We start from the raw sequence: 13,258 nt of genomic DNA on the forward strand, positions 1-13,258 counted from the left end.
CCTGTCCTGTCCTGTCCTGTCCTGTCCTGTCCTGTCCTGTCCTCTCCTGTCCTCTCCTGTCCTCTCCTGTCCTCTCCTCTCCTCTCCTTTCTTTCACTCTTTCTTTCTTTCTTTCACTTTCTCTCTTTCTTTCTCTTTCTTTCTCAGTTTCATTTTTTTTCTTAATCCATTACCCAAACATTTATAGAGCATCTCCCCATTCTTACAGTACAACAAACAGAAAATATTATTTCATTACTCAGTTTCCCTATATTATTCTTTTCCAAGCTGAGGACTTTTTGTCTTTTCAGACATTTTTCATATAAGAGCTATTCAGTCCTTTCTCACCTTCCTCTTTAATTTTTTTTTCTGGTTCTATTGTAGTTTCTTCACTGAAATGAAGCATGCAGCATTCAAGATGTGGAAAGCAGGTTCATACCACACACTGCAATGGTTTCTGCTTTGCTCTCTGATCCTAGTAATTTCTATAATTCCAAAGTATTAGATCATTAATAAAGCAAACAATGAAAGTATCTAATTTGTTTCTGTCTCATCTATCCAGATCTAATTGCTGTAGATGCAGTTAGGATTTAGTGTTGCTGGAAGCTATTCCAGATTTAGGATTATTTAGTACATGGAAAAATGGCATTGTAATTTTCATCCCTACCTGACTTATAAGGTTTGTCTCATCTTTTGTCAAGTACTGTTAGTTCTTAATAATACTTCTGTTTCCTCTAAGAAGGATGTTCTCCAGTTGGTACAATTCTTATTTACACCTAAAGTCCTCTTTTGATATACTTTGTCATCAGATGCATTTTAAGAACCCTTTATGTTAGATATTTGTGTTTGTGAAAAGACAAAGGTAGTCAGCTTACAACCTGACATAATTCAGATACTTTAATATCTCAGCATAAACCAAAAAGACATCGAGTACAAAAGAACAGTGCTCCTCAGTGACCCTGTAGAAACTGGATTTGTCCTATGACTTCTAAATTAGCAATCAGGGTTTGAGGCATGAAAATCAAGCTTTAAAAATTATTTTGAAGTGAGTGGCCACCTAGATAGGTGTGACATAGGTGATATATGCTACTTAAATTTCCAAAAAACTTCATAGAAGTCTGTTTTAAGTGTTCTTAAGTAAACTGACCTCCCATGGGTAACAGAGAAAAAAACCGCTTAAAATGTAAGAAACAAAGGTTTGAAATAAATGGCAAGTTTCCAGAGTGGAAGGAGAGATCTGTACAAAACCTGTGTTCTTCCATACATTCATGAATTATCTGGAAAAAAGGAGAGTGGGATGATGTTGCTTGCCAGTGTCATTACTTCCTGGTAGTCAAAACAAATGGCAACTTGCAAAGCTTTTCAGAAGTCATCTGCTAACATGTCAGATTTCTAAAATGAGAGATGACATTCACTTTTCTTGGATGCAAAGTAATGCCTGCCAAGAGAAACAATTGATCTCTGAACCAGCAATTATCACTCAGAAAAGAAATCTTGGAATTATATAGATAATGTTGGGAAAATGAAAACGCAATTCTTAGCAGCACTCAAAAGAGCAAACTAAATGTTATGAAGTGCAACAGAAGGAATTGCAAATGAAATAGAAATCATTGTTATTACTCCTTTGTGTACATACAAGGTGTGCACAAGTCTTAAATACCTACATGGAGATTTGGATTCACACATCAAAAAAACTAATATGGAAATAGAAAATATACAAAGAAGAGCAACAGGTAAATTGAAGTTATAGAATGGCTTCCTCATGATGAATGAAACAATACAGTGAACCAGGATTCACTGGGGTGTAGAAGAATAGGCAAGATGATGATACTGAACAGGTCTCTAACCTATTCTTTTTCAAACTGCTGTGGAGAAAGTAAATTTTATGTAACAATTTTGCATTGTTTCTTACAAGAGAATTAAGGATCATGAAATAAAATAACACCGTGCTAAACCCCAACTAAATAAAGTGCAGTTTTCCCACAGTGTGCATTTAAGTGCTGGTTCTCATAGCCTCAGCATGTTCTGGATACCAGATGTTAATGTGGTTGGATTTTGAAGATGCAACACAGAAGGAATCTGCAAACACAAGCATGGTCATGTCTTCACCTAGCAGAGGTCAAGGCTGAACAGAACACTCAAGTTAAGCCCCTGTATGACAAGCATGACTGATGATAGTATTTGCAAAGAACTATGGGTTTAGCCATCTTGTGCTTAGCTATTGGAGACAGGACTTGGGTTTGGAGTTTGAAAAGGAGGAAACTGGGGAGGAGTGGTTATCAGTTGTGGAAAGATACTTGCATTTATGAGAACAAGAATACACAGAAACAGGTACCCAAAAAAAGAAGATATCAAAAGAACCTTTTCTCAAATCACATTTTCATATGTCTCATTGAAAATTCATGCAAATATCATTCAAAGTCTTTTGCTTGGATGCTAATAAATAAGGAAACTTTAAAAAAGCGCTGACTTCATTCATGGTTTCCTTTTTAAGACCTCTCACATGCATGACAATCACAACATACCATATATCCAGAAAAAAAGCCCTACCTGTCCAAGGTGGTATCAGATCTGTATCGTCCAAGAACAGCTTTCTGATCTTCCTTTTCATTAGTGCTACTGCTGTAATAAAAAATTTAGAAATGCCACTTTGGTCACTGATTTTATTAAACAACTTTCATTAGTGAAAGAGTATCTATGTCTCAGATTAAAGTATCATACAGGGTTTTAGACCCTCCAGGTGTCAACAGATCAAACCCTGGCTCCACTGCAGTGATCATTTATTGACATTGGAGTCAGATTTACAGTGGAAATATGTATAGACTAAAACTGAACAAAGTTCTTTGCTTTGTTCATGATATAGTAAAAGGATACTCAGTTTTGTTTGGTAATTTAATTAGAAAGGTGTTCAGATACTCCACCATACCTGTGTAGGCTATCTTGGGATTTGTATTGGTTAAGCACCACCCTTCCGTAGTTTTCATCAGCACTTCATGCAAAAGAAAAACAGTAAGTATTAAAAATAGGTAACTTTTTCTTGGCAAAACATATTCTGTCTTCCATCAGATTTCACAGCTGTCCACTACCACTGTAATTGCACCAGCTGCAGAACTCTGCCGTAGAAAACTCCAGACATTTTGGAATAAGAATTATCTTTTCCTACAAGCTGTTCATGGACCAGATAATGGTAACATGATCTCAAGGCATTGTTTCTGCTGTAATTCAAGTCCTAGTTTACACTAGAAGAAATTTAAACTGATTCTGACTTAGGCTCCTTAAAAGAACTTGCAAAGATTTATAATCCTCTCGCTTATAAAAAGATCATAGTCTTGCAACCTAGACATGTGGATTGTGGGATTTTACTTGTAGGGCAGAACTTTATTAAATACTTATCACTCAGAAGTCCCAATGAAAAACAGTCAGTGAATATTCAGCAAACTAAAACTTCCAAAAGGCAATCAATACCTCATCAAGATAAATAAATAAGAATTATTTGATTGAATTCCCCTAATTCTGGTTGATATCATCCATGTAGACGCTCTATGCAAAGGTACATGGCATACTGAACTAAATATGGAAGAAATGCATTTCATATTTTTCTTACCTTTCCTCCTCAGGCCTCTTCTTTATCCAGCTGTTATCTTGCAGAAGGGTCCGTCGTTTATTAATATCATGAGTAGCCTGTTGTCTGCTTTTAATTGCAACAGAGGGGCTCTTCTTATCTGCAAATGCAGAGAAACATGTCTTGAAAATGAACATGTAGAAAAATTTTGTCAACCTAAAGTACTATTACATAGGTTGAAATAGGCAGAAATTTAATACCAATTGAATTTTCAATTATCACACCTGTTTAATCCAGATTGCTTCTTGAAAAGTTTGTAGCTTCACCTTGAAGGGCCTGCAGAAGCCCAGCTTAGCAAACTAAATTCAGTTTCATCCTTAATATGAAACTGCTTTGCCTGTTTCTAATGTAAACACATTTCACAGATCTGATAAAGGAATTATGAAATTTGCATACCACAGTAATCCCAGGAAAGTCAAACTAATGAATCCTGTTTCCTGGGGTGTTGTCTGTGGGCTTTGTATTTGCAGATGTGTGACAGGATACAAATTTGGAATGGCAGCTAATCTTGAGGTGACCACGTGGCACTTCTACTACACCCAGCTCAAAATATGTGGATTTTCATGTTTCTCAGAGAGTCAGACTCCCTCTGAAGCTTTTTCCTCAAAGGCTGAATGAACAGAGTTTCTTTACTAGTCAGTTACCTAATCTTAATCTGAACTTTATTCAAAGCAATATTTTTACATCAAATTAAACTAAAATTGGTGTATGGTTTCAAAGGTTATTGGGAGAGACAGACTGACATGCTGAACAAACATGGAAGCCTTATTTACTTTTGAAAACAACCTAAAACATCCTTGTCCAATGAGGCTGATATTTAGTGTATTGGGAAAGTAACAGTATGATATTCACTTGATTTGGGAGGATATGGATTCTTCCCAGTATTAGAAAGCTGATGTTTATCTCCTTTGGTTTTTTCATAAAATTCTGTCCCTTTTTGCAAGCAAAATATGCAATGACTAATCTTTAGTACTCTCAGTCCACCCAAGTTTCACATCATCAGCCTGTTTGAGGTAAGAGGATATATTTTTGTGATATTTTAACATGGTCTATTAAAATGAAAAGATAGAAGTTAAGACCAAAAAGAAATTCCATCTTTTTAATTGCTATATTTGCCCAAATTTTTGCAGAGAAGAGAGGGTGAAATATTAAATATGCAAAATCTTTGTTAATACAACCAAATAATAATTTTTTAAAATGTGGAAGATACAGAGGATCCTGTGTTTTCCTCTAAAGACCCTCATGAGACCAAATTCCTCACTCTCTGAGCATTCACACAAAAGGATTTTTAAAGTTCAGGAGGCATCACTATCTGGTGTTCAGTAACTAGACTGTAAATATTGTGTGCAGAAAGAACATGCTCCAGAGAAAACACATGCAGACAGTAATATGTCATTTTTCAGAGCTGTGTTTTGGCATTCTGCTCTGATTTATAAGAAAATGTACTCCTTGCATTTAATACAAGAACTTCACCTGTAGTGATAACATGAAAAAATGACAAATAGCTACAGTGAGTGGAAGACCGAATTGTAATAAAACATCAAAACATTTATCTTTAGTGACAACGGCCAAGAGCGAATTTTTAAATACTTTTTTTCCTAAAAGTAGATAAAATAAAGATAAAATTCTGTAAAAAGTATAAAAAGAGATCTGTAAAAAGAGATAAAATTCAGTCTAAAAGTGCATAAATGTCTGTTATTCAAAATGTGCCTGTTTCAATTCCCTATAGATATGTCCATACTGCCTAGTGAAAGAGAAGGAATTAAATGTTTGGACTCATCACTGATGTTGCCTAGTGGCAAATGTTCTCTGGTTCTGTGTTGGACTTGCTCTCTCCAAAACTGAGGTGCTAGAGAAGTGGCAGGTGTTTTAGGAGCCATGGCTGTGATAGCAGCGGTGTGTGCTTCCGTCTCTTGGCCTTGATACCCAGGTTTGGCTTTCTTCTTTTTATGCAGCAATGATCCAGCCAATTGACAAATGACCAGGGACAGGAAAAATTCTGATTGTAAGAATGAGCTGACAATCATGGTAGATTAACAAAAACTAATCTATCCTCACTGCATGAATTCTGCATCAGCCTGTTCACTGCCTATTGAGCTAGTTTCTATCTTAAAAATATTTATTAAAATCTGACTTTAAAGACTTCAAAAAAATGATGGCATCCCAGGCTTGCCTAAATAGCTCCAGTGGGTTGTCAAAAATCACTTGGATTTCTCAGAAGTCATGGCTTTTTAAATGGCTCAGTGCAAAGAATGTTTCATGAAACCTTGTGTAAAGCTGGTATTCCAGGAATAGATATTGTTTTCTTGTCAAGAAACACTTGACAAGTGTTTAGCAGATTAGCAAGCAATCTGCTAATGCCTGAGGCCCTGGGCTAGCAGAACAGTACTCTTTTCTGGCCTAATGAATTTTCTCCCAAGCTTCAGCTAAAAAATTAAACATAGATCTGATATAACAGATTATGTCACACGAGCACAGGCAGATGCAGCTCATCCCTGTCTCTATCTGACAATAAAAATTTATGTCCTCAATGCAGTAGAGCCAAGCAGCTCCCTGCTGTGGCTGCGTGAATTTTGGTGCACTTGAGCCTGGCACATCCCACCTGTACCAGGTCCTCATGCATCTCAAAACCTTTCAGTCTAAAGAAATATTTTTGAGGTTCAGGGAAATGGAAAATTTCATCATGTTTCTAGCTTGCCTCTGCTTATTTCTCTGCATAGAAAGAAAATTCCAGCCCTCCTCGAGTTTTACTCCTCCAGAGGACTAAATGATCCCGTCAGACAATGATTAAACAGCTTTTCTCTCCCCTTGCCCAATTCTACTTTTCTCAGTTTCTCCTCATTTTCCCTGTGTGAGTCAAAGAGATGGTGGGGATACCAGTGGATCTTCCCGCTGTCCTTGCAGCCACTTTGCTCCTGTGGGTTTTCCATGACAACCACACTCCCTTGCCCCTCACCACCTGGCTCCACCACACTCCACTGACCAGTGGGATGTTCTGGCCTCAATCCCTGCCAGCCACATGCACAACACCAAGAGTTCGGCATCTAAAGTGGGTCATGGCGGGCCTGATCGCCCTCCTGCCAGTGCCCCATGAGGGAGCTGCGCCGGGGGCACGGAGAGGCCTGGACAGGAGCAAGGCCGCACCTCAGCCTGCAGCCCCCTGGAGCAGGAAATGGAGGAGACTCAGTGTTACCTCCTTGACTAGGAGACTGTTTCCGTATGTTGAAAGCTGACATTTGTCCCGTGGGATTGTTCCGTCTTTCTGCAGGAATCTAAAAGAAAAAGTGACAAAGAAAGGAAGTGAGCATTGTCAGCGACATTAGGAATCAGCCCCAAAGACAGGACAGGTTTGCTGTCCACTTTGGTCATCTCCTTGCACAAGTTTAGTCTGACAGGCTGGAATGGCTGAGGGCTGCCCACAGCCCTGCTCAGAGTGAATCTGGTGGCTTTTCCCTGCCTGGTGACAGCCATGTGCATCCCTGCCCTGCCCCTCTGCTGTCACTCTTGTGCTGAGAATGACGCCGGAACAGGGGGGAGGCAGTATTGTAGAAAAGAGCAAAAGAAGGCTTTATTCAAGAGAACCACACAGTTTATATAGAGTGATATGATACATTCTATTTGATTGGCTAGTTAACAAAAGCACCTTTCTCATACACCATCCTCGAGAAGAACAGAGAGACAAAGTAGAAAAACACCACCTGCAGATTGCTTATACTTAACAAGTTATCGCATCCTTACAACTCCCTGAAAGTTCTCACAAGCTGCTGTGAGAAACGCTTGCCATTTCTCTCTCTCTGTCCCATGGCATCTCCACTCTGCCTGTCACCCTGCCCCTTCCCTGTTGGGAGCTCCTGCCCTGGGGACACTTGGTGTGGTGAGAGCCCTCAGGGGCAAGAGGAGTACTGTGGGATGGGTTGAGGTGACAAGCTTCAGGAGAAGATGGTGTCAGACCCTGGCACCGCACCTGGAGCACACTGAGCTCATCCAGCCCTGCTGACGGGTACCTCAGACTCAGTGGCCAGCAGCTGATGCAGAGGCCAGGACAGAAAGCAGTTCTGCAGCTCTGTAACAGTTTTCCAGTCACTGACTTCTTCCCTTACTTCAAATCAGCTTAAAAGCCTCCGAGATTGATGATTTAAAAAAAAAAATAAATTGGGAGTTGAGCCACTCAAAAGATTTCATGTTTCATTTTGAAAGTGGATTGTGAATACCAGGTTTAAAAGAGAAAGCATCAAGCAGAACATAATGACATTTTGATGACAGAAAATTGTCCCTTTAGTTAAAAAAGCCCCAAATGCTAACATTGACTTAGGAGTTTGGGCAAAACTGACCCTCTTTAGCAAATGGATTCCTTTTTGTAAAGCAGCATTTTCCAAGAAAACAGCGTTGTGCTGGAAAGCTCACAACCAACTCCACTGTCTCCACTATATTCTATGCTAAAATTTACAAAAGAACCAGAAAACTGACAGAAGCAGTCCTCAAAAATCAGAAACATTCCTGGTTCTCTGGATGACAGAGCTATTTTTTTTATTTTTGCAGATGTAAAGTGTATCTTTTTTTTATTTTTGCAGATGTAAAGTGTATTGCTCACACACCTAAAACAGAGCCTGTGGCTCTTTCTCTTTACTGTCTTTTAAGTGAAGATTTTGGATTCTGGCAAAAGTGTAAGAATAATGCTTACACTGAAGAATAATGCATCCACAATAAAATATTGTGGATGCCACAAAGGATTGCACTTAAAGCAGATTTTTCTTTTCTATGCTTTTGCTGCCCAACAGGTACTAAAAAAAGATTATGATTAAAAAAAATCAAAAAACAAAAAACAAAAACAAACAAAAAAAACCACAAAAAGAATCCCAACCACCCCCCCAGAAAAAAAAAATAAAATAGCCTCTCAAAAAATATCACAACATAAACAAACAAGAAAACAAACAAAAAGAAGCATTAAACAACTAGAGATCTTTCTAGAAAGTAAAGATATAAACACAAAACTAATATTGGAGTCTGGAGTCTGAACTCTGCACTCTGCATGTATCTTAATCAGTTGTGAAATTCCAAATATTTCTTAGAGTTTAAAATTCTGGCATTTTGAAAGGCTCCTACCTGCATTCCATTTTTTTAACCTTAGTTGTTGGTATCAAGCAAGCATTGGCACATGGTGTGTAGAAAACATGTGACTGCTGGATCTGGTTCCCACACAATAAAAATACGCTCAGGGCTATGGTGAGGCTTATTTATTTTGCAATAGGTTATAAAATGCCTTTTAAAAATATTTGTGTAAGGTTTTAACCATATATGAACTGAATTTCCTAGAAACTAGGAAAGGTTAGGTTCAGGTAGGTTATCAAGCAATCAGTTTTTTTAGATAGTTACCACTTGCACTATAAATTTTCCTGAATTGTCCCAAGATGATAGAGAGGTCTCTGATTTACTTTTTCAGCTTAGGTACAGCTGGACATTTGATGTAGTCAGTCCCAGGATAATAGAAAGTTTGATCTTTCAGTATATTTTCAAGCAATGAGAACTGGAACTCCTTCATCTCAAGAAGTAGTAGTTTGCATAGAAGGATTTTGGATTTATTTTCTATTAAGTACTTTTAAAGCCATTTGCTAAGGGGAATTAATCATAAGACTTTGAAAAAGGAGACTTCTTTTGTGAAAATTAAACCAAATTAAAAGCAACTATAAAGAGGTTTGCAACTCCTCTTGTATCCATGAGAGTCCAGTGTGTTTCTTTCATCCTCCAAAATTTAATTAATACTGGGCTTTTTCTCATCTTATATTAATTTTTAATATTTTTAGGATGAAACAATATTTCTGTTTCACATGTGCACAGTATCCAGAATAAACTGCTGCATAGTGTCCCAGCCCAAAAGCAGAATGCATAAATGAATCTAAGAAACAGGTACACTTCCTTTTACAGTCAGCACTGAAAATGTACCAAGTAGTCTGAAATTTTAAACCCAAGAATTTTAGTCCTACAGAATACTGCCATTTTGTCCTTAAGGCTTTCCTCTTACCTCTGAGCTTTCAAGGTGTATATCAAAGATTAATTCATTAAAATTTAAAATGCAAATTTAAAAAAAATCTTACTTTAATCTGTAGCACAGACAATCAAGAATCATCTTGGTAAGATTTAAATTTTAGGGCTTAGAAATGAAAAGAATCTTGCATAAAGAGGCAGAATAGAGCTCATCAAAGCATTTTTCCTTGGCCTTCACTATTTTGAACTGTGTGCGTTTGTATCTATGTATTTGAAAAGGGGAGTGGACTAGAAATTATGAGGATCCCATTAGTTTAAAAATATCAGCTCATAAAGATCTGGAACTGTCACATTATTCACATAAGTCAGTGAGCAGCTCATCTTCAGACCATAGGGAGATAAACAAAAAGTTTTTAACTTTGTAAATGAGATTGTGAGAAAGCAGAGTTATAGCTTTCTGTACTATGCTGTAGTAGTAAATTATGTTCAGACATTTTTAATAAGATCTCAACCACCGAAGCAAAACAACTCCACTGGAATGCAAAACAAAAACAAACAGGGATGCAACTCCAGTGTAATTTGAATTTAAAAACAGCGTCAGGAAACTCTAAACGAAAATTAAAACTGCCCTGGCCAGTCCAGTAAGCAGCTCCTAAATGGTTTTAAGACATGCCAGTCCTAGATTCAGACCCTCAAACATTTTGTGGGAAATCCAAACATAATCCCAAAGAAATTCAGAAAAACTTCAGACTTGGCTACAGGGAAAGTAAAATCCATCTAACCTGGCAAAAATTCCTCCAAAAACAGCACAAGTCTCTAGCACTATTTTTATCACAAATACCTATATTTACACTTCTACATCTCCTTTTCATCTCCTGCAATGACTGATCAGCAGAATACCTCGGGCCTGCCTTAAATTCTGAAAGCCAGACCTTCTAGTTTTCAGATCATCTGACCACACCCATTCCTCCACCACGGAGTCCTTTTGCCTTCCTTCTGCTCTTGGCTGTAGCTGTCTATGTGATTAGGCTTCACACATATGCATTGCTGTATTTAAAAAATACATAATAATAGAAGCATTTCCTGTAAGATTAATGTTTTCCACATCAGACTGAACTAGTTCCAACAAAAAAATCTTTGCTCTTTGGCTTCTAGCTATGACAGTCATTAAGACTTTATTCATAAGAAGACAGTTGATATGTATTTTGCTTCTAATAAAACAAGATTAATTTCCACAGCTTAGAGGCAAGAGGCCTCTGCATTATCTGTATAATAAGGAATTCAGCATAGTAAATGTTGGAGTGTTGAGAGAGGTACACTTTCTTCTCTTAGAAGTCAAAATATTTGTTTTTATACTGAGGTTTTTCATTTAAAGCATTGCCAAATTCAAATGCCTAAAACGTCACATTTCCCACTATTATTAATGAACTGGGTGATACAAAAAGTGGTAGCCGAACAACTGACTTGAAAAAAGGAATGTTTCAGAATTTGCCTGTCATCCAACTTCTCATGCTGTATTGCTAAACCAGCCTCAGTTGTAGAGAAGTTGCTGAGACTGGCATGTCCACGTGAAACACCAGCTGGAATAAATGGGTTCCATAAATGGCTCTACACAAACACAGCTTGCTGGCTGCTGTTTGCTACATGATCTTCAAGTTCCAGCTTTCTGAAAGCATCTAATATTTGCCATGTGAAAATAAAAATTGGCTTATACTTCATTCTTTCTTTATCCCAAATATGAAGCTTGTCACTAAAATTTGATTTTCTTGAAGAACTATTCTGCTCTGAACAAAGCTGAACAGTCACTATCCTGTGAGCAACCAGAGCTCAAAATTGTAGAATCATTCCATTAGAACTGAAGACTTACTTCAGCTCTACCTTTTGTTTTCCTTTGTTTTCCCCTGTAACTCTTAATCTTAATTCTATAGTATGTGGCTTATCTTTCATTTATGTGAGTTGAATGTAGAGAATACAAAGGTTTAAAGAAAAGCACATTTGGTCTGAATCATAGTTATGAAAGACACAACAGAGTTACCTTGCTTTCAGTTAACAACTTTCAAGTCAAACTTCATTATTTCCTCCATTATTTCTCTTGAGTATAGTATGAGCAAGCAAGTGAATTATATAATCCTTACTTGATACAGGATAAAGATTTCCAAGCCCTACTAAGACACTGGGGACACACATAATTGCAGCTTTTCTTCTAGACAAGCACCCATAATTGTGTGAGGTAAAATCTTTCTGGTCTGGAAGTCAATAGCAATTTTACTGTTGTCCACATCCATCCTTTCTCCCCTCAGATAACAGTGCTGTGACTGGGCTGTCAGATCTGCCTACCTACACTTACACTCAAATAAGAATTTCCTGATTGCAGATAAAGGCTGTTTTGCAAATCACTATCACAGCCAGAACCATTCAAGGCTGTACAATCCTTTATAAACCTAAACTAGTTATTACAGACAAGAATATGATCTCTTCAAACAGCCTTAAAAGACCCTTCTGTCAAGAGCAGATCTCTATGTATAACTGATGCTCTAATTTCTTCCCTACACAATTCCAACAGTAACATGATTCTGTTTGTTTGGCAATTAGCTAGTCTTTTTGTCCTTTTGCTGAAAACTACATTTAAAAATTGGTACATTTATTTTACAGATTAATTAAACAATCACAAAAATGTGTTCCTAGACAGATTTTCAGGAGCTACACATCAGAGCAATAGCCCTATAATACATTTGTGAACTTTTGAAAATAACACATTGTGTTTAAATAAATATTTTACTCTCCCATTTTGTCCACAGAACTAATAACACAGAAAACAGAAATAACGTGTATTTGTGTGAGAAAGAAAACAAGCAAGATAGGACTAGAGACCACGTGAATGTATGACAGCAATCATTCACGTATTTGTAGCTGAAAGAGCTCTCAAAACTGGTTTTTCAAGATGTGGGCGGAGGAGATTCTGTTTTGAAAGAAGCTGTGGAACTGTCACTAATGTAAAATCAACTAAATCACAATCCAAATTTGTATGTATTTTCAAATTAGAAATACTCATTCAGTTTTAAACATAGTTGGTTTTTTTAAATAGAGTGTAGAAAAGGGGGTGATAATTTTAATTTTCTTTATTCAGCTCTGTCATTCAATTCACTAGATTTTTGATGAAGAACACTTCCTGTTTATACATGTGTTCAGGTCATTGTACAGATAAGCCTTGCATTTAAGTAGAATGGGTATTTTTGCAAAGGTGAAAATTAAAGGGAACTGTTGTTTTGGGCTTGTTTTTTTCCCCCCAAAATAATAAAAATAATTCAAGAAAATTATAAAAGAGTAAATACTCAATAATTTTAGACAAAAAATCCAAATAAAGAAAAAAGCTAAACAATAAAATGAATCAAAGAGCAAAAATGACATTAAAACAGCCTTTCATGAAAAGTGGTCTGAACAGTAAATTTATCAGAGAATTATCACTAGAATAAAATACAATTAGCAATATAATATAAATAATGAAATAATTAAAATCGTATGGACAGAAGTCAGAAAGTTCCCAGGAATCTGAGCACCAAAACTGTATAAATTTCAGAGCTGCATTTTCATAGTCAAGTTCTCCATACTTCTTGAAAATCAGATCCTTTGAAATGGCATCCTAAACTGAACAGTAAGAAATCACAGAGCAACTGA

General features: G+C 37.0%; 1 protein-coding gene across 2 annotated transcripts in view; it reads right to left on the reverse strand.

The window, feature by feature from the left end:
- SCEL (sciellin) overlaps nt 1-13,258 on the reverse strand; it is a 68,944-nt gene that overhangs the window by 33,538 nt on the left and 22,148 nt on the right. For both annotated transcript variants that reach the window (XM_014307051.2, XM_031057095.1), the window contains 4 exons: nt 6,795-6,873; nt 3,584-3,701; nt 2,906-2,968; nt 2,530-2,601 (listed from right to left, as the gene is read on the reverse strand). In XM_014307051.2, coding sequence (XP_014162526.1) covers nt 2,530-2,601; nt 2,906-2,968; nt 3,584-3,701; nt 6,795-6,837 — 296 coding nt within the window. In that variant the 5' untranslated portion in view covers nt 6,838-6,873. The remainder of the gene's footprint in view (nt 1-2,529; nt 2,602-2,905; nt 2,969-3,583; nt 3,702-6,794; nt 6,874-13,258) is intronic.

Source organism: Geospiza fortis, unplaced genomic scaffold (assembly GCF_000277835.1).
Source record: "Geospiza fortis unplaced genomic scaffold, GeoFor_1.0 scaffold45, whole genome shotgun sequence".
NCBI classification, from domain to species: Eukaryota; Metazoa; Chordata; class Aves; order Passeriformes; family Thraupidae; genus Geospiza; species Geospiza fortis.